The 25,975-nt window shown below is 49.9% G+C and overlaps 1 protein-coding gene across 1 annotated transcript; it reads right to left on the bottom strand.

The window, feature by feature from the left end:
• Positions 1 to 298: 298 nt before the first annotated feature.
• Positions 299 to 24,504, bottom strand: ITM2C (integral membrane protein 2C). The gene is made up of 6 exons (XM_041416347.1): positions 24,362 to 24,504; positions 10,179 to 10,316; positions 8,387 to 8,575; positions 7,991 to 8,101; positions 3,516 to 3,666; positions 299 to 2,089 (listed from the first exon to the last, which is right to left on the bottom strand). Exons 1-6 carry the CDS (start codon positions 24,473 to 24,475, stop codon positions 1,998 to 2,000), a joined length of 795 nt encoding a protein of 264 aa, XP_041272281.1. The 5' UTR covers positions 24,476 to 24,504; the 3' UTR covers positions 299 to 1,997.
• Between the last annotated feature and the right edge of the window lie 1,471 nt (positions 24,505 to 25,975).

Below are 25,975 nucleotides of genomic sequence, written 5' to 3'. Positions count from 1 at the left end.
AGAAAAACCCTGGGCAAAGGAATCATGTTCAGAGAATGTGAATGCCACACCTGGGTGTCCCAGGGATGGGAGAGGGGAAGGCCCTCCAGAGCCTGCAGGCACAGGCAGCTCCCCAGTGGGTCAGCCACATCCCCACAGCTCTCCCATCAGCTCGGGAAGGGCCTCCCCACTGCAGCATCCTCCCACTGCCCAGCTCCTCCATCCCACTGGGCTGGATCCCCCAGCAGCTGCCTCCCATCAGCAACAGCTTTGTGGAGGGCATGTGCTTCCCCTTCCAGAGAAACACACACTTCACAGATCAGAGGTAAAAGACTTTATTATCCCATGGGTTTTTCCTAAGAAGATTCCCACCAGACAAAATATACAAAGCATCTTATATTTTCTTTCTACAACTGCATTCTCATCCTATGGAACAGTGACTACATGAGCTGACCCCAAAGAACCAAGGTTTGTCCTGACAGCTGCGGGACTGCACAGTTAGCACATCCAATGACCAGTTGCATCATGCAGAACCAGAGGGGAGGGCAAGAGGCCTGTATGGCACCTGAGTGCAGGCTCAGGCTTCTAGAAATGAAGAGGAATGCAGGGCTTAAATTTACCAGTTACTGCCATTTAAGTGAACCAATTCTCTGACCCGCTTCTTGTCATCCTCTTGGCAATTAAAGGCTGGGGCTAGCAGCAAGTTATTGCTGGGAAAACACAATGCTAGAAAAGTAAATACCCATCTGGCAGTGGGAAACTTTCCACACCAACCTGCAAGAAGTGCACGTAATTCTTCATTCTACATCAAGCTTAAAGCAGAATGAAACCAAAGTTCCCTCCTCTACTTGAAATTAATATTTATAGCTATGTTTATGTAAAATAACAAATACTCAGCCTCTAACGATATACTAATTCCTATTGCATTACATGACCATCCTGAGATCCTGTTTTGTTTTCACATAATTAACTCATAAAATTAACACTCAGAAGTTTAAAATATATTAACTTTGCATTTTGGTTCTGCTGAGTTAATGATTGTACTTGCATTTACTTTATCCTTCCTCTTCCAAAACAACAAGCTCATTTCAACAGATGGTGAACAGGTCCAGATTTGCTGGAAACCAATTAACAAGAATGTGCCAAGTTGAAACTCACCCCATTCTTTCAAGCCAAAAAACTGCCTGCATTTCAAGAACCTAATTAGTTTTAACTACATTTATGGAATGGAGGGAAGAATATTTAATTACTCTGCAATTCTTTTGTCTGATGATCAATAGAAATGCAGTTTTGTTCAAACAATTTCTCTGCAGTATATTGATCAGCCGAATCTTGCCTCGTATCAGTATCTGTACTCCACTGGTGCCTGCAGCTAATGTGATACACAGCTGGATTACAGTGATTACTATCAAAACAGCTTTCGCTGGAGGAGTTACACAAGAATACACACTGTTAAAAGATTTGAAAAATCTGCTCCTTGACTTGCCAGTAACTACCAGTTCAGCTGCTGACACCACCTTCCCTCTGCTGAGCTCTCAAACTGCCCTGTCTGTAGCTTCACAACTACTCCTTTCCTAAGTGCACCTGGTTTAGGTCATTATATCAGCCCCAAAATGGAAATCCTCCCCTTGTGCATACACCCTCTGTCCCAGTGCCACAGCAGCCTCAGAGCAATATCCCAGCCTGAAATTGCTCAGCCAGGAAAAGAGCACCTATTTCCAGCATTCCTGCTTCTCAGCCATCCCTTCTACCCAAACCTGCTCCCAAAAGAGATTCCCATCCTGTGGTGTGGAAGAAGCTGCATCTACCCCCAGTTATCTTGGAGCACTGTGTAAATTTAAGCCCAGCCAATGTCTTGGGTAGGTAGCAGGGAAGAAAGGGCCACAAAGGACCCCAGAGGTTAGAGCTGCACAAGCTGGGGGCAGTATAAAAAGTAGCCAGATTACCATGTCTAAAGAGAGGGCTGAGAGCATGTGTGTGCAAGCAAAGCCAAGGAAGGTTACATCTGGAGAGTGGCTTTATGACTTTTGGCAGATAACAGTTTCGACCACAAAAGTGTTTTCAAAGTGACGAATGCGATGACAGTTTCCAGCCTCACGTCGACTGATACCTAGAAGTGATTTAAAGAGAGGAGAGAGGTGAATCAACAAATTATAATCTGTAAAAACCAAAGGAGGGGAAGGAAAGCAGATGAGATGCAACTTCTGAACACTGAAATGGGGGGACAACATAGCCCATACAGAAAGCAGCATTATCTGGTCCATGGAAGAATTAACAATCTTCTCTAGGATACAGTCCTGCAGTAAAAGCTGCTATGGGCTGAAGGAGTCATCTGGCAACAGCTGGTTTCAGCTGACAGCATCTCAGTGTTATCTCAGGGACCAGAAAGCCCCAATAAACCAGCAGAAGTCACAGGCTGGTACAGAGACAGCCGTGGATGCAGCCAAGAAGTGTTTAGAACACCTGCTCCTTTGTATCCCTGCATGCCTGATCGATCCTGCTGTGGCCCCAGCCTGGGCTAATGCTTCCCCCTGGGTAATACTTCCCCATGCCCTCCAAATGCAGGTCCGCAGCTCTGGGCAGATCTGCTGGCAGCTCCTCCCCGCTTACAGCAAACCCATGGTGCCCCAATGACAAGCAGGACCATGCCAGGGCTCCATGGGAGCAGCAACCAATGTGTGCCAGCAGCTCCTCCATGTCATTGCAGCTCCAACTGGAAAAGCACCATCAGCTACAGCCATGGGAACCTCTGCACCCTGCAGCTTCCCGGAGATCCAAACCCCACTTGTTTGGATAGGTCCATGTTCCAGGTGAGCCTTTAAGCATGCCTTAAAAGCAACTTAATACAAATACTGCTATTAAAGAGTATTTTGCAGCAATGTTACCATTTCATTATAAGGTACATATTGCTAATTTCCATGAAATCATTTTTCCACAGTCCAATGTTCCCTCTTCACAATGTTTTCCATACTATTATGAACTTAATTAATTAAAGGCAATTTGCAGACCTAATCTGCTCTGAAGAGCTGCCACTGAATCGGGTGCCTTCATTAGGGAAATTTCCCAAACAACTCCCAACAGCATTGCTATTAGTTCAGCCCCAGGAGCCCACGTGTAAATGAATTGCTGGCTCCTGCAATCATTTTTGCAGGATTTGTATTGGGCTGATGGATGACACACAGCAGTCAGCATCCATTTGCAGCAGCATCCTGAAGTTGGGCTTGGATTAACTGGATGGGAAATGCCTCAAGACAAACCCCCAGAGGGAAACCCAGCTGTGGCCATGAAGAGGCCAGCATGGCTGCACCAGCACAGCAGGGCCGTGACGTGGGGTGAGGAGCAGGGGCGGGGCTGTGATGAGGGTGAGAAGCAGGGGCAGGGCTGTGATGAGGGGTGAGAACAGGGCAGGACTGTGGTGTGGGGTGAGGAGGATGGGACAGGGCTGTGATGTGAGTGAGGAGGATAGGACAGCATTCTCATGTGGCTGAGGACAGGGACAGGCTGTGACGAGGGTGAGGACAGGGGCAGGCTCTCACGCCGGCGGGCGCCGCGCCGCCGCAGCCGGTACGTCTCCTTGCCGCTGCACAGGCGGTAGATGAAGGAGCCCAGCTGCTCCATGTCACTGACGTGCTCCGTGGCGATCATCTCCTCCTGGATTATGTACGTCTGAGGCAGATATGTCCCTTTCTGAAATGACAGAGTTTCCACTGAAATAAGGCACAAACACTCCCTGAACACAACTGTTTCATGCAGAGCACCATGGACAACCAAACTGTAGAAAATTCCTTTGCTGCTGAGGCTCAAGCTCCACTTACTGAGGCCAGTTAACATGTGACCTTGTCCTTGCAAGAAACTGTCCCGTGCTACTAGCACAGTGCACACAAAACAGATGAGATCCAAAAATGGAATGTTCACATAAGGGGTGAAGTCAGTGTAGGATCAACCCTGTTATAAACTGACCCAAATTTTAGAGCAGGATGCCCAAAACTGTAACTCTGAGAGTACAACAAAGCCATCTGGAGAGAAATAAAAGCTTAACCAGAATTCCAGGAACTCCCATGAAATGTGCACTCTACATTTACTTCAAAAGAAAAAACCCAATACCACCAGCCCAGCTCAGATTTCAACGTTCTCCTCTCCTCTCTGGTCCATTCAGCAGAGCCACAATGATGTCCTGCCCTTAGTGCCCACAGGAATGGGGACTAGAGATTTGCCATGGGTACCACATTCGAGAAGAACTGAGCTCTCCACACACCTTCATTGTCCCAGAAATGTCTGGCACAGTGACATCCCTGCTGTTGGGGTAGAGGCCACTATGAAGGCCAGGGTGATGAGTGAAGTGTCATGGCAGAAAGCTACCAGGGGTTTCTATGTGTCCCCGAGGGATGGAGGTCACATCTTCCCCTGCAGGAAAGAGTTCAGCTCAGTACTGGAGACTCTCTGCAAGCTCATTCCCAGGTGCTCAGGGCATCTTTCATGTTTGGACATTGCTGTAGGAACAAACAGCTGTGTAACAAGTGCAGCCTGGGCCAGGGGGCACTTGTGAGTAGATGGTAACTAGATCATGAAGCAAAGAATCACCTCTAGTCCATTTCCCTTAAGAAGAGTCAAAGAAATAAAAGAACTGTCAGACCCTGGGGCCAAGGTAAGCATAACTGTTTCAAGTTGAAAGGTATAGCTGGGTGTGTATTCTATCCCCATCTGTCAGAGCTGGGCAGTTCTCTGCTGTTCATGGGGCAGTTTTCTTTATCTCTCCCACAGCCAATCCTCCCTCCAGCAGATCTCTGCTGTCCATGGCCAGGGAGTGTCCCTGCAGGGCTGATCAAATTCCATCATCCCATGGGGAGATGCTCCGCCCAGGGCAGGAGCCAGGCATTCCTACCTGGATACAATCTGAGCCTGGAACAGCACAGCAGCCTTTGCCCACTGCATTCCCAGAGGAGCAGCTTTCTCCTGCCCTGCATTCCCAGAGGAAGAGCAGGCCCATCCACAGCAGCCCTGGAGCTCCAGAGGAAAACTGCAGCCTTGTGCAGGATCCCTGCTCCAGCAGAAGCACAGCTGGCACTGCAGGAGGGCTGAGTCCCCATGGGATGGGACTGTGCCACCACCCTGACACACAGGGGCCAGGGCATGTTCTGACTCTGTGACTGTCGTTTTTTTTGTACTATTGTATTTGTATTTTTAATTTTCCTAGTAAAGAACTATCATTCCTATTCCCATATCTTTGCCTGATAGCCTTTTAGTTTCAAAATTATAACAATTCAGAGGGAGGGGGTTTGCATTTTTCATTTCAAGGGAGGCTCCTGCATTTCTTAGCAGACACCTGTCTTTTCAAACCAAGGCAATAACCAAGGTGAAAAGCAATCAATAGCAGCACTACTTCAGGTATCACCTCTTCTGTTTCCCAGGACTGGTTATCTCCACAGAGACATACCTGGAAACACACTACCTTAACTCAGTGTTGTGCTGCTGGGCTGGCACAGCCAGGTAGATCAATAAGGCTGTCCTCTAACACTGCTGGATTGGAGAATTATTGCCAGTTTGTACTACACTAACACTACAGTTCTGCAGGGAATTCCATTATTGATTCTCAGGGGGAGAAGGACTGTAAAATACATGCAGTTCCTGGCAGGGGCTGTCACAGTAACAGCCAGGGCTGGGGCTCAGGATGTGCCACACCCTTGGCCTGGAGACTGCTCAGAGAGACAGACATGAGCACACAAACCAGTTTCTTCACTGTCTCAGGTGGAAATAGCTGTGGCAGGTGAAGGGGGAATCACCATTCCCCCATGGCAGGACTGTGTAACAAGGACAGTACCTTCAAGTCTCTGCCAAGAACTTTCAGCAAGCTAAAGCTCTGAGCATCTTGTGTCCTGCAAGAGATGTGGATCATCCATCATTTAACTGGGTCACTGTCGTAGGCTGAGAAGGAAGTGAATTTTTTTGGGAGGTTGTGGTCAAACCAATCAGTGCTTGGATTTGAATATTGGCACCTGGTTTGGTGTCAAACCATGACAGTCACCTCCAATCTCCTGCTGCTGCATGGGGGGAGCATCCTTTTATGTCAGACACTGATGCAGCCCTGGTCACTGAACTGTCACACCTGTGCAGAATAAAGCCTGAAAGAAGCAGGCACAGGGCACGGGGCAGCCACTCTGCAAAGGGGCACCCTGGCACCAGGCTGGCAGGGAGGAAAGAGCAAAGGAGGCTCCCCAACTCCCTGTGCTGCCCCAGTCTGCTGGAGTTAATTGCTGGACTGTGATTTGATTTTAGAAACAGGAATGCAGTCACTGAACAGGTCCAAAACTAAACTTTCTGCTGGGAATTAGTTTCATTCACTAGGGACTTCTCTGCATTCAGAGATGCAGAGAAGGCAAAAGTCTCCAAGTCCAAGGACCAACAAAGCTCACCCAGCATCCAAAAGGCAGCACTTTTGAGCAGCAGGGCAAGTCATAACATCATAAAGATCCTCCCTGCAGCAGGAATAAATTTGAGCTTTCTGCCTGACCAGTAAGGCCACCCCTCCCACATATGGCCATGAAGATGACAAGCCCATGGGATCACAGCTAATTCAGCTGGGGAGGGACCTCAGGACTTTATCCCACCTGGTCTTGAAAACCTTCAAGAATTTCAAGGAGGCAGTACAACCTTCCCGGGTACCCTGTTCCACTGCTTCACTGTCCTCATGGTGAAAAACTTTTTCTGAGTCCAAAACCAAGCTAACCACTTTAAAAGAATGTCTCTAAGGTACAGGTTAAAGCCTCCAGAAACAGACTGGACACTACTGAACACCCACCTCAATAATCAGGAGGTTATTTAAACTCACACCTGCTTTGGGCTCTTCAAGCACATAAGACCACTTTAATTGTATTGTTATCCCCTTTTTAAATTCAATGACAATGCATCATTTTCACTGACCGAGAGTTCCTATCTGTTATTTTAGGATGTGACCAACATTCCCAATCTCTCAGTTGTTTTCTCTCAGCTTGTGCAGTCCTGCCTTTTCCATTTCCCTCTGCCCCAGGGACTGGTCACCTGCTAGGGTCAGAAGCTGTGACAGGCCTGGAGCAAGCTGTAAGTAAATGTGTGCTGTATCCCAGCAGGGTTCCCAGCACATTTGCCAGACAGTCACAGTGCATGAAATTGTGAGGACTGCTAGGAAACAAACTGGGAGTCTGACAGGGACTGGAGATCAGGCTCTCTCCAGGCATAACTGTTTGTCTCTGAGCTCACACTGCAAAGTTCACCATACTGCACACAGTAGGAAGTGAGCAAAGAGAATTTAAGAAAGAGTAAGAATTAGATTGTCTTTTTTCCCCCCCCTTTCTTTTAAACAGACCCTCACAGGACTGATAAAAGACCCAGGCTCAGTGCCTTGATTTACCTGCAGAAGACTGAGACAGAGATGTACCTTCTGCAGTCTGAAAAATCCTGTGCTTTTTTCCTACTGTGAAGATTAAATAGTATTCTATTTTAAGATGGCTGCTTTCAGCAGAAGCAGCACAGGCTTCTGAACTGAACAAAATCGCTGGTACTAAACCAAATTAATGCTGGCTGTGAGCATAACTGCATGAGCCCAAGCCTGGTGCTGCAGCCCAGAAGGGAGGGCAGCACAGACTCCCCCCAAAAGGTGAGTGTTGAAGGCCTGTTCCTCCCCAAGGGACACTGAGAGCTCTGCAACTGGCAAACCACAATGCAAAACACAGGAGGGGGAAAGGAAGGAATTTTTTTCTTTTTTCTCTTGATTCCTACAATCAGTAAAGACCAGAGGGAAGGAACCTGCTGCTTCTGTGTGTCTCCCTGGTCAGGCTGATCATCATGCCAGCGTTACTGTGCTGTCTGCACAATCACTACTTCAGCTAAACCTGCTGAAGCCTTCACTCTACATGGAGACCCAGGGCCAAGGCTCACTTCCCCAGACTCAGCAGTTCTGATTTCCCAGGAGCTGCCAGCTGGCACCCAGGAGCCCACTGAAGGAAAGCATGCAGAAGGAGCAGGGCTGCAGCTGTACCTTCACGTTGACCAGCAGCTCCCACAGGTTGCGAGGAGGCATCACGATGGTGGTGTTGAGCTCGATGACGTAGCACTTGTCCAGTGTTATGTCATGATACGCTGTCAGACCCTGCATGCCAAGCACAGCAATGACACAACTGAACCTCTGCAACGAACTCTGGCTGGGAAAATGGGTGAGAACAGGGAATTCAGGGAACACAGGACACTGCATTAAACAAACCTCACTACCAAGCAAAGCAGAATGGGTTGGAAAAACCTGGAGAGGGCCTTGGGCTGGAGGACAGCTCAGGAACAGATCATGTGACAACAGTGACAGTGCTAGGCCATGAACACGGAGCTGGTGCACCCAGCCCAGCCCCATGCTGTGCCCCCACAGGCCCCAGGAGCTCCTTACTCGCTGGAAATCGTGGATGATGTCTGCAGGGTCGCTCCCTCCAAACTGGGGCACTGGGACATTGATCTGCTCGTAGTTCTCTTCAATGTAGATCTTGACATCCTCGTGCAGCTCCAGCTGCCCTCTGAAGGGCGAGTACAGCGAGTCTTCGTACAGGACCCCGCAGTGGAACACGCTCTCACGGGGCAGCTGTGGGGACAGATCCAGGCAGGGGTACAACACACCCCCTCAACAGCTACAGCAAGCATGGGCAGGAGTGTACCCCTGCTGGGTAAAACACTCCTCAGATGCTTGAAAATATTGTAAGATCAAGCTTTTTACCAGAAAACATTCTTGGTGAACCTAGTGCAAATGACCCTTGTGAAATGATCACATCTCACTTCATGCTAGCCAGGTGCAAACGGAATAAAGAAATCCCTGCCGGCTTTCATGAGGAGTAATTCAGAAAGGCAAACTGACTGCCTGCAAGCTCTTCTCTTTCCTCACCAGGCTGTTCACATCCCTCCATGGCCGTGGCTTCCAGTAAGTGCATTTTTCCACAGGAGGCAGAGAAAAAACTGCCTATTTTCTGGGAGGCATGGAAGCTTGGGCCAAGTAGAGAACCATTTCTAGAGGCCCTTGTAGCTTGGAGTGGCAAATGCAGCAAAACAAAGTGGATTCACCTCACATCAAAACAAAGTGGATTCACCTTGCAGCAAAACAGGAGCTGCTGTTCTCTGAGCAGCCTGGGAGGTGTCCCTGCCAGGGTCTCCCTTGGGGCCAGGGCTGCTTCTCCTAGGGAAGTGCCTCCACCAAAAGCCCAGGGACAGGTGTCCTCACCTGGGACAGGGCTGTGTGTAAGGGGGTGTAGCCCTGGGGCTAGTCACAGCGTTTCCAGATGAGGTGTAAGTGAGAATGGGTAGTAAAGCACTGATGATTTCTTGAAACAAAGACTGCAAATTAATTTAACAGCAAGGAAATTTATGGAGAAAAGGAGTATATAAAAAGACTCTTCTGCTGAGTGGAAAAGTGCTGGCTGCAGAGATGAAGGCAGCAGCAGTCCTGGGAGAACTCATTCACTAATAGCCACTCCACAGCACAACGAGGGCTCCAGTGCAAATCAGTGCTCTGGGGTTTCTTGGCTAAACACTCAGCAAGCCAGAGCTCAGCAGTTTCCTCCTCAAAAAGCAGCTCTGCCCTGTCTCATTCCCTGTGTTCTGATGCTCCACAGTGCTGCCAGCCCAGTGCCTTGGCCAGGCCAGGCCAGGCTTTGCAAAGACTATGTGGAAGAAAAGGTGCTGAATTTAATGGAGGTTGAGGGCTCACTTTCTACATCATCTCCCACTTAGTTCTTACTTCTCTGCTTGCTTTATTAATAGCAGCACCTATTTTTGTCACACCCACAGAGTTTTTCTGTGCTAGAGCCTACAAAACCTACTGCAAAAAGCTGTTCCCTTGCCTGTACTCCCCTGTTCTCTCCAGGTCTGCTCTCCCCCTACAAGCCATGCTTTCAGACTGCTGTAGCCCAGACAGCAGTGATGTGGGGTTTAGAAGGTACAACTGGAAGGATGTTTTTATGCAGTTGAAAAGAAAGCAAAACAAAGCCACAAGGGAGGGTTTTTGGAAGGCCCTTCCTGGCACTGGGAATGGAGGTCAGCCTGAGCCTACCACCTTAAGAAATGCCTCATCTGCAGTGCCCAGCAACCTGGCTCCTGAGTTAGCACAGTGCAGGGCAACAAAAACCAGCAGCACCTCTCTCAAAGGTGCCAGCTTGGGCTGATGGAGCCAGAAGTGCTTGCCAAGTCTCTCCTACCTGGGTGATGAAGAAGTATCTGTAGACGTACATCGATGCAAAGACCAGCCCCAGCAGCAGCACGAGCAGGCCCATGGTCAGGTAGCACACCCCGCTGAGCGACGAGCGGCGGCCCTGCGCCGCGGGGCCCGGCTCCTCCTGCGGATGGAACACCGAGCCTCAGCTGCTGCTCCGGGCCACAGCAGCCTGCTGGCCTCTCCAAGGGTGCTCCCAGGGCACCAGCAGTCCACTCTTCTATCCAAAGGGTGCTGCAGGGCACCAGCAACCTGCTGCTCCATCCAAGGGTGCTCCAGGGCACCAGCAACCTGCTGCTCCATCCAAGGGTGCTGCAGGGCACCAGCAACCTGCTCTTCCACACAAAGAGTGCTCTGGGGCACCAGAAACCTGCTGTCCTATCCAAAGAAGTTGTATTGTGCAATGAACAGAGCAGGCACTGCCCTGCTAAGCTACTTCACACCCGGCAACAGTAAAACACTTGTGCGTTTTGCCTCCCTTACCCCAGACACACAAACAATATACATTATAGACCTATATATTTGTATGTATTGAAAAACAATGTGTGTCTGTGTGAACATACACAGATATATGTCTCATCAGCTTCCCACCAACTGTTCAGAACAAAGACAAGCTTTGTTTCAGTGGGATGTAAAGACTGACCAAAAATAAAAAATAAAATCAGGAACTCTTAGTTCCTGGCTACCGAATGTAACAGCATTTATGTATTTATAGTCAAAATTTTTAGTTTAAATGCTGCCACTCACGGCAGAATTTCTAATTGGAAATTTTTGTGATGGGAATTACTGGTCCCAGAGAGGTACCTCTTGGCTCTGCTGGGGTGAGCTGACACAAACAGATGCACTGATCTCAACTTCATTTTCAAGCACATGTCAGCACAGCTCCCAGGAAAATGGACAGAGCATCAAAAGAAAACAGACCTGTCCTCTTCAGAGTGCTGCCCAATCTATACAGACAGTAGCCAGCTCACCTTGTCACAGCCCTGAAAACAGAGGGCAGTGCAAAGGCAGGGTTACCTCCTGGAGACAGCTCATCCCAGCCCATGATGCTCTTGTTTTTACTACCAAAATAACCCTTCAAATGTTAAGCAGAATGATGTAAGGCCTTTCAGAAGCAGATGAAAGAAGCTGGTTCAGAGATGCCCCAGTTTCCACACAGAAGAGCTGAAAGCTGCCCTCAGCTGAGCAGGCAGGCTGGGGAGAGAGGCACCAAGGAGGGCTCTTGCAGATTAACTCCCTCTGTGCAGTTTGAGATCTGATGGTTTGACTACAGACACTCTCCACAGCTACCTGGACACTGCTATGAATGGGAGGAACAGCCTGGAAAGCAAACATCAGCCTCTCATTTCTCAGGTTCCTCACTTCTTAAAAGGAAGAGATGTGTCTCCAGAATAATGTGGCCAAGACCCACAGGGTGCTGCCAGTGCTGAAGCCTCAACAGGACAGGGCCCTGTGCCCCTGCCACCCTCTGGTGGCATCTGCCCAGCTCTGCCCAGCCCAGCCCAGCTGGCAGCAAACACCTCTTTCCCCTTCCCCTACCACGGAGCAGCCCTTGCAAGAGCAGCAGTTCAGTGCCAGGCTCAGAGGCATCATTCCTGTCCCAGACTGGGACACCTCAGCATCACTGAGGCACCTGTGGGGACCCTGCCAGGTGGGGATTCCCTGCTCCTGCCCTGCACCTGAGCTCCACTGAGATGCAGGAGCAGGGCCAGAGCCAGGAGCCTGCAGACCCTCTCCCACCTGCTCCACTCTCAGCCAACGGGGACTCCTCCAGATACTGACTTTTTATTCCTAGCCACATTCAGCCTGATAACTGCCAAGACCAAATTGCTTTGGGGCAGCTACAATTCCAGCACGCCTCCAGGAGAAATTAATCTACATTTATTTCTCCTTCATCCCAGCTGCTGAAAGACCCACAGCACCTCGATTCACCTCCAGCTCCCTGCACTGAAGGATCACTGCAATCAGTTTGCTGCTGCTCCTCCAGCAAATAAAAGGGATGAGCAAGCTGAAAAATATTACATTTTTCCTCTCCTTCTGCAGACAATGGGCAGCAACTCTGACAAGCCACAAAGAACAGAAAAAAAAGAAACAAAAAAATCACATTACTAGAGTAAGTTTAAAGGTTCTCTGACATGAACCGCTAGGACAAGGGAGTCATGCTGGATGTCAAGTGTTTCACAAAACCAGCTCTCCCCAGACACTTGTCATCACAGAAAGAGTGCAGATGGTGGGGGTGAAGAGGAAGGAGAAGATCTCCTGGCACTGAAGCAAGGCTGAGAAAATGTTTAATGCTCTGCAAGTGAACCATAGCCGAAGGGTGCCAGGCTGCTGTGGCAGTTAATGCACCGCTGCTCCTGCGGTGGGCTGCCAGCTCTGGCTCCAGAGAGGGCTTGGAGAGAGGCTTCGTGAGGACACAGCAACTCAAAGGGCAAAAAAATACTCCCAATAAGGGAAAAGCTGTGTTTGAACAATGGTAGAGAGGGGAAATAATCCCACAATGGTTTGTTACTTGCTAGGGCAGCTCTGTCTTCTTTGCATCACCAAAGACACTGTGAGACATCTGACCTCTCACTGCCAAAGATGGGTTCTGCTCCCTACAAAACATTCCTGGCTTCAGGAAAAATGCCAGAGCTTTGCGCTGTGGAAGAACGTGGGAGAAGCAAAGCAGAGCTTTTATCTGGAAGAAGTTATTAAACAAGCCCCCAAATTCTGAGGGAGGAAAGAAAAAAATCAACAGCAACCATTCTGATGGAGCAGCAGTTTAGGCAGTGGCTTCTGCAGCCAGCCAGGCCAAGGGGAACAGTTAACACAGTCCTGCAAAATACTGCATAAAAATCACCTGGAAAACCTGACTAAAAATGTGTGTCTCCATCCCTCAGCCCAGCAGATGGAAAGGCCACCAGCCTTTATCACTGTGAATAAATGACAATTAAAAGCAGCTATGGCAGTCTGCACCTCGGCTCGGGGCTGGAGGCATCCCCAGCACTGAGAGCCCATGGATGGAGCAGTGCACAGCCTGCTCCAACAGCTCTTCACCCAGGATACCCCATCTGCACCAGCCTGGAAAAATCCAAGCTTGTTGCACAGGCTGCTGCCCTGCTCATGCCACTACACACCTCCTTTCCCACAGGACCCCCACTCCCTGCAGTAGAATTGTTTACAAACAGGGTACTCTAGAAACCAGAAAATCCATCACAGATTATTTCCATCTCTTCTTGCCTAGGAATGCCTGGCTCCCCAGCAAGGGGACAATAAGACTTGGCAGCAGGGTTTTCCTGAAGAGCAGTTCATGCCCTCCAGGTGTGCATTTCCAAAGGACAAAAATCAAAATATTAACACACAAAAATGCTGTACATTCACCAGATATTTAACAATATTCCAGAGATTTCATTAACCAGATGTACCACTTGCAAAAAGCCATCCTATTAATTTCCTGCCTTGATCAAGCTTGGGGTTTTTTGGCCAAGAGGAATGGGAAAGGTTGGGGTCAAAACCATCCCTGGGCAGAGGCAGGGACAGGTATTTCAGCTGAGTAAATTGGCTTTCCTCTTTTCATTGTTTTAAACACAATATTCCAAGAGCTGGACGTATTTTACACAAAAACGAACATAAGGCCTTTCCTCCCCTCCCTGGGCTGAGCAGAGGACAAACATTTATTTGTTTCTCCATGAAAGAACAGAAGCAAAAGCAACAGCAGTGGCAGAAGGGCAGCACATCCACAGTCCAGGCACTGCAGATGTGTACGTGTGGAAGATGCACAGACACATCCCCAGCTCTGCAGAGCATCCCACAGCCTCTCCACGCAGTGATCCCTTCTTTGCTCCATTTTTCCATGACAGTGCCACTTTGCTGACCTTACAGAAAGGGTGGGCCAGCTCCCTTTCCAGGGGACCATTTCAGAACAGGCAGTGGGTAGAGTTCCTTATGCTCTGCAACCCAAGGGGAAGCCACAGCTTGCTCTTCCCCTGCATGGACAATGGGGGAAAAAGCACCCACCTGTCACAAAAAGCACCTGGACATCTTGGTTTTTTGCCTGGCATTGTCCTGATAATCCTTCATTCCACTGGGACAGTCAGAGGCAGCTCCACACAGAAGCCTGAGCTCCCAGACATGCTGACTCTGACTGCTATCAGGCATTCAGCCCAGCACCCGCAGCAGACAGGATATTGGAATATAAAAAGGAATTCCTTTCCTCGGATAAAACAGGCTCTTCACTATGACTCAGTGCCCTGCCAGCTCACAGGGCCAGCACAGCAACAGAGTACAGGCAACAAATACCCAGATGTGAAAGGATGGAGGCATGATACGGACCATGGGGTAGAAGAGGCTTGAAAGTAGCTTGAGGGGTGGGGAAAAGTCCTAATTCAGTCTTTTTGGATTTTCTTTGGAATTTCAGGTCTTGCTGAGGGCATTATGAAAATGGCTGGTGTCTTGTTATCCCTGTTTGGTACTGAATGGTTAAGGAACAGTTCTCCCACGAGGAGGTGGGGGACAGAAACCTGGCTGGGCACAATGTCTGGTCCAAGGTTTGGAAATCAAGTTCAAAGGCCACAGTGAATCAGAGGAGGGAAACCTCCCAGACACCTGCGGCTGAGCCAGCTCCCCCAACTTCACAGCACGGAGCCTTTGGACACAGCGCTGGAGGAGCTGTTAACAAGAACCATACCTGGTGAGATGCTGCCTTTGGAATTTCTCATTAATACAGGAGAAGGTTGTAAAAATAGAAATGTGACATTATTGCTCCTTTATCACCCATGTCTTGCTGAAGATGACAGAAGTGAGAAAATTAGAAGTGTCGTGTCATGCCTTGGTCCCTTCCCAAGTCGCACATTGTCTCGGCAGAGATGGGCTCTGCTCGTGGCCCTTTTCTGCTTCTGCAGCTTCAGAAACAGAGCAGTCCTCTACAAACCCTGGTTCCTGCATTTCTGAAACACACAGGCTTCAAACCTTTCATTTTAGGTGTAGCAAGGCCTGACAGACTGGTGACAGAGATTGGCAAGTGTCTAAATATACACCCCCAGCAGGAAAAGAAGCGTGGGGAGACTAAAAATAGTAGATGTGATTTTGATGACTGACAAGTGAGGAGAGAAATGCAATGCAAAGGGATGCAGTTTGGAGAGCAGTGCCATGTAAAATATGTCATCAGTCTATGGGACACTGTTCAAGGGAGCAGCAGCCTGAGCTCTCGACGTCTGATGCACTGACATAACTGCAGACACTGCCATGGCTTCCTCAAAGAATGCAGGCTCCAAACTTAAGAAACCCTCATCAGAACACTCTAACTTACCTTGCAGTTCACTAATTTCTGGTAGCCAAAGGCCAATATGGACTACGGGAAAAGAAAAAATATCAGGTCAAGGTCGCTACCTCCAGCACATCAAGTCCCATACTCACAGCAAAATCAGTAACTGCTTTACAAAACATAAGGACTTGCAACAGTGGCACCTCCACCGACTTCAAGTGGAAAAACATCACAGCTGATTGCTGGAAAACTGCAGTGCTGCCACTTACAGCAGGTGTAAGCTGGAAGGGACTGAGCTCTCCTCTGATGTGATGGCTTAGCCAGAGTGTACCCTCTTGGGGAAGTGACCCCCGTGCCTGTACCCAGAACCTGCTCTTTCTGCTTGTGAAGCAAAGCCCCCATCCACCCACACCACTGCCAGCACCCCTGCTACCCGCAGGGGCTGGGCACTCTCTGCTGCTCCCTGCTCCAGGAGAAGCACTGCAGAGCTTGTGGGATACTCCGTAAGGTGAAGAAATCCAGAGCTGCCTCCCAAAGACAACCATCTCTATGTCTGTACTCGGGAATTCCAACACAGGGGAGCTCAGTGGTGGAGAGCCCCCAGGGATGGCCAGAGCGAGCTGGGTGGGCAGGCAGGCTCCAGACTGGAGAACCTGCCAAGCTCTGCAGAAGGGAGGTGAGAAACTACACACAGGGAAAAGGCGGACACAGGAAGACAAGAAGAGGGAGAGGAACAGAGAAATAAAATATCACAGCAAAGGCATCCTGGCGTCCATCAAAGCACCCCCAACACTCCAAAGAAGTCTCCTGTGCCAGATGAACATAAAATGAGTCCTGTCTTCAAGAGCCTGGAGAGAGGAGAGGAAGCAAAATGAGGAGAACAGTGGGTGAAGCCTGTGGGGGAAGACTGCCTGAGGAACTGCCCTGGCTGAGAGGGGTCAGAGCCCTGCACTGGCAATGAGAGGCCTCTCAAGGAACCCACACATGGAAGGAGAGTCCTTCCAGGCTGAAGGGCATTTCTGGTGCTCTAGGTCAGAAAAGGAAACACGAGAGAGGAAAGCACACACACACACACATATATATGGCACACGGTTTCCAAGGCAACCAAAGTCCCTGCTCACACTCCTTGCTTGAGCAGTGCTTGCACTGGCCACCCGACAGCATTTCCACAGAGAACACAACTGATGACTTTTGGACTCAAAGATGCCTGAAAGCAAAAAAAAAAAAAAAACAAACCACAAACCAAAAGCTAGCTGGTAATTAAGAGACCATCACAGCTAAAGGCAAAAAAGTTGCAATAAATGAATCTACTCACACCTTTGAGCGACACCACAGCATGTGACTAGCAACAAAGCCACCTGCCTCAGGAGTCACTTCACAGTGCTGGAAATTAGAATATCAAAAACAACCACTGGCTAATTAAAACCCCCAGCATTGTTGCTATACGACAAAGACAGCAGGATGTTAAAAATGCAGCCTAGCATGTGGGAGCTCCTAAGCAATCAGTGATCATATTTTCCTTCTCCCTCACTGGCAAGAGAGATATAAATCCCCCTCTTTTCTGCTTTTTTCATCCCTTGATGGAACTAAGGGGCTGTTTCTCCTCCCTCTTTGCACAGGGGTGAGGAATTAATTTCCATTTTTTTGTTTTGTTTTGTTTTTTTGGCAGAAGCACAACAACTTCCAGCTGGAATGATTCCAGTCTCCCTCTCCTTCTCCCAGTAGTACAACCATTCAGAGCATTAGCAGAGCTAACAAAGCCCCTGGTAAAAACAAGACTGTTCTTACCACGCTCACAGCTGAAGCCCTGAGCATCATGTTGAACAGAGAGGCAGGCAGAGAGAAAATAAACAGCTGTGACAAAGTGGCAAAAAAAAAAATCCCAACCTGGGCGTTTAACAGCCTGACTGCCAAAATACTGATTCAGATAAACACAGCCTGATTTCCAGGCCACTCGCTGCAATAATGGGGAAAATCAGTCCCTGCCATGGAGCAGCTCCAAGACCACAGCTAAAAGGCTCTGGAGCACCTGGGCAGACCTCACCTGGGAGAGGGAAGGAGCCAGCACAGCCATGTGAAGGCCATGGGCTGTTTAGGGGTTTTTTTACAAAAGATTCCCTGAAGTGGGAGGTGGCATTAAAAGAATGGGAATCTTCCCCAGGAGAAGAATGGAGGTTAAGCTTTGGCACTAAGCCTCAAAACCTCTCTAGAGCAATGATAGGCAAAAGGCAGCTCAAGCAAGAGTGAAGCAGAGCAGCTGTTCTGGGAATAGGGGAAGGTCTTAAACTGAGAGGTTGGCAAATTTCAAGAGAGCCTTGACTCAAAATTAAAGACATATGCAGGTGGGCAGACACCTGATTCCGTAAAAGACCTCTCACAAATGCCAAAAATATTCAAGAACACTGCAAAACTGAGGTAAGGAAATGCCAACAGCTTTCAGCTTGCTCTTGGTGTAGCTCAGCCTTCCTTCTCCTCCCGGGTGAAGGGAAGAGAAGCTGCTACCAAAACCAGTCTGTTTGCCTCTACCATCATGCAGGGCTTGGAAGAAGCAAGCCATGAGCCTGCTTCATGAGCCAAAATGCTGAGCTGTCCCTTGGGACACACTCCCCTTTTCCCAGACTGCAATTGTACAACTGCTCTCCTGTAAAACAAACCAAGCTAGCTACCCATGCATGTGGCCCTGGGCACAAGGCAAGGGAGACAGAGGCTGATTCTGCAAGAGGTGTGAAGGACTGGGTGCTGTGGCAACACATCTGAAAGAAGAAAATGTGACAGGGAAAAGACACATCAAAAGGTTTCACACTATTTCACCTGAAGTTTTTCACCTCTAGTGATGCCTTTGGATGCTAAGGAAGCACCAGAGCAGAGCAACAGCTGGGCCCAGGACTCACCTGGACACTGCCACTGGGCTCTCACACTGCTTCCCCCTAAAAGCTCCATGTCTGGAGAGCTTTGGGGTGTGTACAATTTAAAATCACAGCACCCACCTCGGAGCTGGCACAGTCAAGGCAGGCAGAGATGGTCAAATCAGGCATTCTGGATCTCACCAAGAGATCCAAGCACTGCTGATCTGGCTATGGTCAATGAAGGGTCACTGTCCCTCCTCACTCTTCCTCTAGATGTTACTGATTCCCAAAAGCTGGAAGAAAGGACACAGCCATGCCCAAGATGCCCAAGAACATCCTGCCTTCTGCTGGTTCTGCAGACAAGAGGGACAGTTCCAGCCAGAAACCTGCACTGATCACTCCGAGCAGAGGGGCAGAGTCCAGCATCTCCTGGAGAACAAGTTCAATCATCTTCAAGGAACCAGACTTCAGGTTACAGATTTGCTTCCTCCCTGAAAATCAGGACTTGCACAGTGACACACCATAAAATGAAGTCACTGCTCCCTTCTAGAACACTGACAGCTATTATCTCTTCTCCCAGCAACAGTATAGGAAAACTCTGACAGTCAATCCTACACTTGAAAATTTACCACAAAGAAAAGGTGTCTAGTTTAACAACAGCAAGGGAGAGGAGGCAAATTTACCCTTCTCTTTGTTGTTCAAACTGACTTCAAAGGTAGCGCATGGCACCAAGGAAAACAACTCTGGAAAAGCAAGTGCAGAGAGATAAGTGAAAAAAACCAGAACCCTCACACTGTCCTCCTTCAAATGGTAACACTGGCATTAAAAAACCCCCAAACATTCCTAGGTTCTCACACATCACTTGGGAAGGAAAGATATACCTACAAGTGAAGATGCCTTTTCCATCTCCTGTAAACCTGGTAATGAGCAAACATTTCATAGCACAAAATCAGGAACCGCAGAGTGGCGCATGGGAACACCTCACCCTCCATCTCTCCAGACCTGCCTGCAGTGCCCTGCTGGATGCAGCTCCCTTCTTCTGGGCTTCTGTCCCATACTTACTTTTGGTTCATTTGTACCCTTCGAAATTCTTTTTTTTTTAAAGGTATTTCTCGGTGTTCTGTGTTTTGCCAAAAAAAAACCCTCACCAAAACCGCTGTGCCCAAAGCGAGTAAACGCAATCGGTTCTTCCCATGTGAAGAGCTCCTCCATGCAAAGCTGGGCTGGCTCCAGGTCTCCCCCAGCTTTGAGAGAACACAAACCTGTGGACAGCTATTTCCAGTTCCTCGGTCTCCAGCTCTTCAGTCTACATCTCTTTGGTGAAAGACAGCTACATGTTTCTGCTTGGAATAGATATTCTCTGTCCTAATCCCTCTGCCAGTTTTAGCCAGATCCTTTGTCATGCTCAGCTGGAATATCAAATATTCATGTCTGGAGTCCAGTAAGACACTGAAGTCTAGTACTTCACTACAGCAGATCCAGCAAGGAGTCCAGAGACATCTTTTTTTTTTTTTTTTTCCCAATTCAGACCTTTTCCTCTGCTTCCAAGGCATCCCCAAACCGCAGAGAACCAAAACCAAATGACAGTGCTTCTCTTTAAGCCAACAACTCCGTACAGGCCACAAAAAGAAATCACCATTTCAGCCCACGTGGTTATAGGAGGGTTGGGCAAAGACCAGGAATAACCTTCTATTACAGGAGGCTGCTTCTTAAAATTAGGATCTACCATATTCAACTCCCTAAGCCTGAACATGGTGAGAACCCCCACAGCTCGAGAGCCTCAAGCCTGGACTCAAGCCTGCAAACAAGTCAATGAGCACAATCAATGCACACTGCTGCCAGCAAGCTTTTCCTTCCTCTCTCTGAATTTACAGCTTGCTTTGTGAAAAAGCCTCTTTTTAAAAGACTCTTCCTCACATCCCCTTCCCTCACCATCTGTCTCCCACCTCACAATATTCTGCAAAGTCCCTCACAAAACCCAACACTGCACCGGCACAGCAGCATCCACAGGTTGGTGTGACTCTGCTTTATGTGCCCAAAGAGCCACTGCTCCTCCACGTGCCCCCTGAGCTGGAGCCCAGCTCTGGAGCATCACTGCTCAAGGTGCACCAAACCCCTGGGAGAGGCAGAAGTGGCACTGCTGCCCTGCTGCCACCACAAAGCGCTGATCCTATTGGGCTTGCTCGGGCAAATGCAAAGCATTCCCAGCTCTCCATGGCCAGCTGGGCATCAGGAAAGGCAGGGGAGCAGGGACACAGCACCAGCCCCAACACTGAGGCACTGTCTGCCTGCTTAAGAGCACCACATCCACAGCAGACCTCCTCCTCACTGGGGAGATGTGCAGTCACAGGGAACAGAGCTTCCTGGGCACCAGAGGGGTCCTCAGGGAACGTGCTCCCCATGGTTTTCAGGCTTTGCCCTGCTATTTCTGCCAAGCAGGGCAACCATGCTGGGTGTGGGAGATGTGGCAACAAGGAGGAGGCTGGGACAGCTCAGCCAGGAGCTGAGGCACCCAGCAGACAGAGGTCCTGAGGTGCAGCTACAGAGAGACCACCCAGACACAGAAGGGTTGGATGGATCCAGCACAGGCAGCAAGCAGCTCCTTGTGAAAAACTTCTCCACACAACCAGGAAGGGTGTGATCCAAAGACCACTGAGTCTTGTCAAGACTTTGGGAATGCAGATGGGATGAAAGACATCAAATCAAAGCCTGGTATTACTGCAACCAGCCAAGAGCAAAACATCAGTCGCAGCCTGCAGACAGGTTGTGTGTACCCTGGAAAGCCCCTCGCAGCCCCCGGGGCTGTGAGCCACTGCCAAGGTGTTTCCAGCAGGCTCACCAGGCTGTGGATATGGAGAGAGCTCTCCCAGTCCTGCTTGGCCTGTAAAACCCTTCTCTCCCATGAGCCAGACCTGAGCAAACACTGCCCTGCCTTGGACACTCATCCTTCCAGAGACAAACAGGACTGCATGAGCAGTCCTTTTCCAGAGGCAGGACAACAGACTCCTGTGAGAGCAGCCCCTGGATCACACAGACGTGTTCCCCCTGTCCCCCAGACACCGGGCTGTGCTGCAGTGTTGGCTGTCAGGCCACTTCCCCCATCCAGCAGCACCGAGTGCCGGGCACAGCCCTCAGCCAGGCCAGTGGGGCAGCCAGAGCCCGCTCTGGACAGAGGGAGGGCTGAGAGGTGCCCTCCGGGGCTTTCATCGACACCAGGTCGGGCAGCAGCTGTTAGTGAAACCCCTTCTCCTCTGGCTCTCACACTGCCTCTGCCAAATAACGAGCAATTATTAGAGGGGTGCACAAGGGATCAAAAAAAGCCCCAAAAAACCCAACCCACATTTTGACTAGAGAGCTCCAGCTATAAGTTTTATTTGGTTCCTGTGCATTTCAACATTCATCACAATCACAAGGAGCATATTTCCCAGGGCAGTTACTGACACAGCCTATGTGCCTATTTCCATTTTAGACTGCAAATATGGAGTTCAGCTAAAACTTACGGAATACTGTTTTGCATCTGAACAAATATTTTCCAATGAACACGAGGGATTATTTTACTGGCTGCATAACTTCAAGCTGCCTTCTGCTCAAGACTGCTGCATCCCCACAGTTCCTACTTAATGACAAGATTGTTTCTTCCATAATCTCTTAAAGTCTTGCAAGTCTCAAAATTACGTGGATTTTTCTGACAGGAGTTTAAACTGCACATTCTTGCTGATTCAAGCCAAGCTGTGCAGGGGAGAAACAAGGCTCAGCACATGCAAGCTTGCTGTCACGACTCCTCACCTACCACTTTTCAGAACACATTAGCATTACAGACATCTTCCTGCCTGCTGCATCTTTGCATTCACCGAGCACCTGCCATTCCCAGGCTGCAGAAGCTGCCGCTGAATCATTTCCCAGCTCTGGCTCCTATCACTGGGATTGAAGTTATGAGATCAAAGAGGAAAGGAATGCAGAGCATCTTGTTTGCATGTCACCAATGCCATTTTGCTGTGAGGCATCTTGAGAGATACACACACAGACAGAAATTATTGGCAGCAGGAGTATGGCAAGAAAGCCTGGCTACGGAAAGACCAACACCACAAGCTGGGTGTTTTACAAAGGTAAAGGTCCAGCTAAGCCCAAGCACAACAAAGAATCCACTGCCATGGTCTGAAAAACATCATCAGGAAAAGGCCACCTGATGTCAGTGGATGTGCTGCTCCCTGGACATCCTCACACTGCACAGACTCACTGTAACCCACTCCTGCCCTTGTTTCATGGGTTTTTGTTGATGTTCTTACATGTCTGTCTGCTGGAATCAAGAGACTCTTTTGGAGTCTTTGTTCTAAATTCATGTTTTTAGGTTCCTTTGTAGCTCGCAGAGGTGGGCTTAAAAGAACACCACCATGCCTTCCAAGAGTCAGAGAAAAGCCCAAGGCAACTTAAAACCCCCAAAATTTATTATTTGCTACCTAAGCCAATTTCATACATCTGGCAGGACCTGAATCAGAATAATTTTGATTGCTGGGATCTGGCAGCACTAATGATAGAAACAAGTATCTGTTACTTTATTACTTTTTAAACTGCTCTTCTCACAGTGCTCATGAGAAATAGACACATTCCGCCTGAACTCATGCAGGATCAACTGCAGAGCTGAGTTTCTGGCTGTGGAAAGCTGGTTTAATGGCAGGATGAGCTGGAAGTCCAGTGTGACAGTCAGCTTCCAGGGTTGGACATCAGAAGCAGGAAGAAAACCAGCACCTTGGTTTGTAATTAGGAAATACAGTCAGGAAATCACTGAGAGGTCACAGTCGGCCACATTCCCCCAGGTCTCTGCAGAGCTCCATGGCGTGAGATTAACAGATGCAATCATGACACACCAAGCACAGCCAGACCCTGGCAGCAGAGCCGAGACCTGCGAGCACATCGTGTGTGATGGGACAGATCATCATGGTCTAAGTGACTCCCTGAACTCTGCAGAACACAGCAGTCTCCTGAAGCCCCTGCTGCAAAGCAGTTCTCCAGAGCAATTCCCACTTGTTTGGTGAGGCACATGAGGAGGAACACTCTGCACTGCTGCAGGAACAGAGCAAAACCACAGCTCCCACATTGGTTTTTGAGTCAGAGAGAGACTAGGGTTCGATAAATGATCCGACCACATGCACAGCCTAGGGATTTGTGAGGAATGCACAAATGCCATTTAGGACTCCTCCTCTGAAACGGGAGCGCTGTAACAAGGCACAGTGGGTGCCGTGGGTCAGGCCCAGCTCAGGACGACACCCTCGCACTACACAGTGTGGAATCCACCCAGCAGGTCCACCCTCGCAGCAGGGCTGCCAAGTGGGGCTCTCCAGCATCAGAGACTTCACAAACACCCAACTCCTGCCAAACACAACCGTGCCTGGCTCGCTGTCCCTGCTCGAGAGGGGCACTGCCCGTGCCACCCCCGGCACGGCCCGACAGCGCCTGGCCGCGGCTCACACGGCCCGGGAGCGACCCACACAGCTCTACCCTGCCCAGCCCACGCTCTGCATCTGCCACGGATCTTCCAGTGCCTTCGCTCCCCTTGTGCCTGAAGGGATCCCAACCCCTGCAGGCATGAGCACTGGCTCCCCTCTCCTACCCATCACCTGAAGCCGGCAGAGCGACTCCACATCACCGTGTCAACTCCCATCTGCAAAGCATCTAGAGGTCTGTGCTCTTAGCCCCTTGCTTCCCATCCTTCTCCAGCACCATCTGCTTTCCTCCTCTTGTCTCTTCCCCGTGCCAACCCAAAGCCTTCAGAGATGCTAGGATTTGAAATCCACCCATGACCAATCCGAAATTACATTCCCGCAGGCTAAACCGCCCGAAGGGACGAGTTCTGCTGCCACTGTGTGCGCTGGACATTCACTCCGGCGCCCAGGGACGGCTGCTCGCGCCACGGCGCCGCTACCCTGCCCCATCCCCTCCCCGCTCCTCTGAACTTCGGGCGCCCACCAAGCCCCCGAAGCCGTCGGTAAAGCCGGACACTTCTGCCGGTGCCCGTCCGAAGCAGCACCACACCACCCGCACCCCTCGAGTCCCGCCGCCCCTCGCCCCCGCCCCACTCACGGCGCCCGGGGGCAGCAGCACGGCGCCCGCCACCCCATCGCCCCCCGCCGCCTTCTCCTTCTCCTTGTCCGGCTTGAGCGCCGCGGGCGGCTGCTGGACACCGATCTTCACCATGGCCCCGCTCCGCCGCCACCGCCGGCCCCGGCACCGCCCCGGGGAGGGGCCGCGCCGCGCCCGCCCTCAGCGCCGGGCCCACCGGGCGGGCACCGGGCGGGCACCGGGCGGGCACCGGGCGGGCACCGGGCCCTGTCTGCCCCAGCACCCCCGGCAGCACCGTCGGGCCCCGCTGTGGGACACAGAGCTGCTGCAGCGGCACCCCCGGGATCTTTGGGCACGGCACTGCTGACATGGGGTCAGCCAAGGGGAAAAAACAAAACCAAACCAAAGCACCCCGAGCCTGAGGCTGCATCAGCCTGCAGCAACTGTACACAGAGCAGGAGCTGCTCCAGGGAAAGCTGGAGCACCCATTCGCTCCTCACTCGGAGGCCACAGAACAGGATCCGTGGAGGAACTAGGGTGGCCTTTCCGCCAGGACCAGCTCCGGGAGCACAGCAGATGGATTGCCTTCACCGTGGGGACAGCGATCCACAAAATGCCCTGTCTGCCAGAAGCAGAGCGTGGCATGCAGAAGAGAAATGGGGGGAGGGCTGGGTTGCTTTTGTGTCACCAGATGATGGCTGGGGAGCAGCAGGGAGCACCGCAAGGAGTAAAGAACACATGTTGACAGTTTTGTTAAGTAAAAAAATGGAAAAAACCCATTAACAAAACCCTCTCTGCCAGTTACAGGTAATAAGGAAAGTAGGAAATTGTCAGTGGATAAACACAGCACTACCCTTACATTGATTTGGTCCACTTAAACATAGTATTTATTTTTAATAAAGTTGTTACGAGCATTTTCTTTTGATCCAGATGGGTTCATTATGTACTGAGTGCTTTACATCATGTTTCGAACTACGCTATTGATAAATTAGTGCTAAATTTTATTTGTAAAAGGCATCTTTGGCAAGGATTCAACATTGAGTCACAACAACAATTGCTCATAGTGCTGACTTGCATTGTTCAATATTTGGAGCTGTTTAGTCCTCCCAGCATCCCACCCTGTGGGTAAAAGTTACACGGGGATTACAAGTTTTATCTCACACAGAGATAAGGGGCTGCATTTCCACAACAGCCTCTAATTTCAGGAGCGCAAACTGAGACAAGATGGTCCCGAGTTTATGGAAATGGGAGTGTTCACAGACAGATCCAAACATCTCACACTCACCATGCAAACCGGGCGACAGCCCGCCACGGTGTTCCCTGACTAAAGGTGTTAGACAAATACTCTTCTAATTACATCTGTGCCTACCACGTGTAGCCTTGTGGAAATGTCCAGAACAGGGCAGAAATCCGCTTGTGTCCCTCTTGTAGGTTGTTTAGCCCACTCTTCCTCAGGGAGACCCTCTGTGTGACAAAGGCTGCCTCACCTCCTCTCCTCCAGCCCCGTGCTCACTGGGCAGTTCTTGTCTCAGAGGAGAAACCTAAAGCCAGGATGCAGCTGAGAAAAAGCGATTACAAAGTCGTACATCTGGTAAAACCAGAGAAAACCTGACACTAAAATCTTCAGTTTAAAGG

Source organism: Onychostruthus taczanowskii, unplaced genomic scaffold, assembly GCF_017590055.1.
Source record: "Onychostruthus taczanowskii isolate IOZ18803 unplaced genomic scaffold, ASM1759005v1 scaffold51, whole genome shotgun sequence".
Classification (NCBI taxonomy): Eukaryota; Metazoa; Chordata; class Aves; order Passeriformes; family Passeridae; genus Onychostruthus; species Onychostruthus taczanowskii.
Note: the sequence above shows the minus strand (reverse complement) of the source record. Positions and strands in the feature narration are given on the sequence as shown.

Bases quoted from the DNA above. Each gene is read 5' to 3' on its own strand.
- ITM2C (XM_041416347.1), bottom strand. From the start codon at position 24,475: ATGGTGAAGATCGGTGTCCAGCAGCCGCCCGCGGCGCTCAAGCCGGAC. The intron at 8,102-8,386 runs GTAAGGAGCTCC...CTTGGCATGCAG, and splicing joins TCATCCACGATTTCCAGCGA to GGTCTGACAGCGTATCATGA. The intron at 3,667-7,990 runs GTACAGCTGCAG...CTGTCATTTCAG, and splicing joins AGCTGCTGGTCAACGTGAAG to AAAGGGACATATCTGCCTCA.